General features: G+C 49.5%; 1 protein-coding gene across 1 annotated transcript; it reads left to right on the top strand.

Annotated features, from left to right (window-relative positions):
• The first annotated feature begins 219 nt into the window (after positions 1-219).
• On the top strand, positions 220-639 carry LOC112873029. Its single transcript, XM_025936062.1, has one exon. It carries the CDS (start codon positions 220-222, stop codon positions 637-639), a length of 420 nt encoding a protein of 139 aa, XP_025791847.1.
• Positions 640-2,826: the final 2,187 nt, after the last annotated feature.

Genomic DNA, 2,826 nt, shown 5'->3' with positions numbered 1-2,826 from the left:
CTGCGCGAAATTCTCTCTATCGAGCCAGCCATACTGAAACCTTTGAGATACAGCGAGGTCCCGATCTCCTTCTCTAGGGAAGACTAGTGGACCAGCTTCTTCGAGCCGGGAAAATTCCTGCTCATCCTAGATCGTGTCATGGCAGGCTCACTGTTGACTTGAGTCCTCATCGACAGCGGGAGCGGCCTCAACCTACTCTTTGTGAGTACATTGAAGAAGATGGGGCAGAACATCTCCAAGATGCTTACCCCCAGCAGAGCTCCATTCTATGGCATCATCTCAAGAAATGTGGCTACACCACTCGGTTCAGTGGTCCTGCTAGTCAACTTTGGGATGAAAGACAACTACTGCATGGAGTACATCAAGTTTGAGGTGGCTGACTTCGAGTCGTCATACCACGCCATCGTCGGCAAACTAGCTTTGGCCAAAGTCATGGCCGTGCCTCACTACGTCTACTTACTACTCAAGATGCCAGGCAAGACAGGTCTACTTACGTTCCGTGGTGACTTGAAGAAGTCGTACGACTGTGACGAAGAGGCGATCGAGTTCGCTGCAACGTCACGCATGCCAGAACCGTCTGTAGAAGTCTTCGTGGCCGCGCAAAAGCTCACCGACTCAGAGATGGAGATCCCCAATTAGAGGCCTAGCTAGTCTAGGGTAAAACCCAACTCCAGCAACATCAGCATCAAGACCATCCAGCTGCAACAAGATGACTCATCCAAGACTGCTTTGATTAGAGGTGGCTTGAGCGACAAATAGGAAAGGGTGCTCATCAGCTTCCTTAGGGCCAACTGTGACATATTCACGTGGAAACCAGCGGATATACTGGGTGTGCCCAAGTAGTTGATTGAGCATTGCCTAAAAGTTGACCCCAAAGCCACTCCGAAGAAGCAGCGACTACGACGCTTCACCCTAGACGAGAGAGAGGCCATCAAGAAGGAGTTAGTAAACCTACTCGCGGCTGGTTTCATTAAAGAAGTCTACCACCCAGAGTGGCTAGCCAACCCTGTATTAATTCTAAAAAAGAATAATAATGAATGGAGGATGTCTTTGGATTACACTAATCTCAACAAAAATTGCCCGAAGGATCCCTTCACACTCCCACACATCGACCAAGTCATTGACTCTATGGCTAGCTGCTTCCTGCTCTCTTTCCTTGATTGCTACTTGGGTTAGCATTAGATTGCTCTCAAGGAAGAAGATCAGATCAGGATAGCATTCATCACCCTTTTTGGAGCATATGCCTAGACAGCTATGTCCTTCAGGTTGAAGAACGCAGGAGCCATCTACCAGCGGGCTATCCAATTATGCCTTGCTGACCAGCTACATCGCAATTTTCAAGCCTACATGGACGATGTGGTCATCAAGACCAGAGTCCACGACGAGTTTATCCCCGATCTTGAGGAAACCTTCAACAGCTTACGCAAGTTCCGGTGGAAGCTCAACCCAACCAAGTGCGTCTTCGGCGTACCACAAGAGAAACTACTTGGTTTCATTGTTAGTCATTGAAGCAAACCTGGAGAAGATCACCGCCATTACGGAAATGGGCGCTCCTCGAACGATCAAAGATGTCCAGAAGCTCACAGGCTGTACAACGGCCTTGAATAGATTCATCTTGCGACTTGGAGAACGGGGTTTACCCTTCCTCAACTTGCTCAAACGACATGACAAGTTCCAGTGGACCAGGGAGGCAGAGCAGGCGCTGGAAGATCTCAAGCTTCATCTGTAGTCGCCCCCCATCTTGACAGCTCCATAATCAGATGAGAACATGTTACTCTACATCACCGCGACTACTCACGTCATCAGCACGGCAATCATGGTGGAACGCCAGGAGGAAGGCCATGTTTTCGCTGTGCAGCGGCTAGTATACTTTGTCAGCGAAGTTCTTTTTGAATCCAAGGTTTGTTACCTACCAATTCAGAAATTACTTTACGCTATATGATAGAGTCGGAGTGCCCGATCTTTCGGTGAGTGGAGTTAATTTCGATCTGGTGGAAGATGACCCTCACGATCCGACTACGACGAGCGAGCCCGAAGCGCCAATGCAATCGCTGAACCAACTTCCTGTGGTTACCGACCTTGTTGATGCAAGATCAGCCTGATCACGAAGATCGTTTCCTGCACGCAATCGAAGAACGAACAAGAAAAAGATGCGAGCAATCACAATATCACTTGAAGGTGGAGTTCTGAATCTCACGAGGACAGCGCGTATTTGCGCGTGTTCGAGAGTAGCTAAAGCTAGATGTAAAACAAAACTCAAGTCTGGAAAACAATGATGACTCTATCTAAATAGAGGAAGAGAGGGGCGCAACCCTAGGAAAGGGCGGCCAGGAAGGGGGCGCAGCCCCTAGTGGTGGTCAGCCCTAGGCGCCCACGCAAAGGACTCAGTTGGGCCAGCATCTATTCTTCTGGGCCTTCGTTCTTCAGTAGCATGACGAAGTTTAGTTCTCTTGCACGGGCCCGAGTGATTGGCCCAAAAGGAGGTGGCGCCTGGGGTGGAGGAGCATCTGGTGTCGCCGGAAAAGGTGCTGCTGGCGTAGACGTACTCGTGTTGTAGTTGATGTCCTCATTACTATACTCATCACCTCCAGGAAGCTTCACCACTATTTCGATGCACACAAGATCTCGGTGTTCACTGATTTCCCAATAGCGTATATTCTCCACAATCAGGATGCCACTAGGTGCATCTCCAAGTGGGCAGTGGAACTGGGGGCTCTTACTCTCAACTCAAGCTCCGAACTACCTTCAAGTTGTAGGCATTAGTTGACTTTATGGCAGAATGGTGAGAAAACCAAGTGGAAGGCCCAGCCAACCTGCCAGAGCATT

Source organism: Panicum hallii, chromosome 9, assembly GCF_002211085.1.
Source record: "Panicum hallii strain FIL2 chromosome 9, PHallii_v3.1, whole genome shotgun sequence".
Taxonomy (NCBI): Eukaryota; Viridiplantae; Streptophyta; class Magnoliopsida; order Poales; family Poaceae; genus Panicum; species Panicum hallii.
This window is presented reverse-complemented; position numbering and strand designations above follow the sequence as displayed.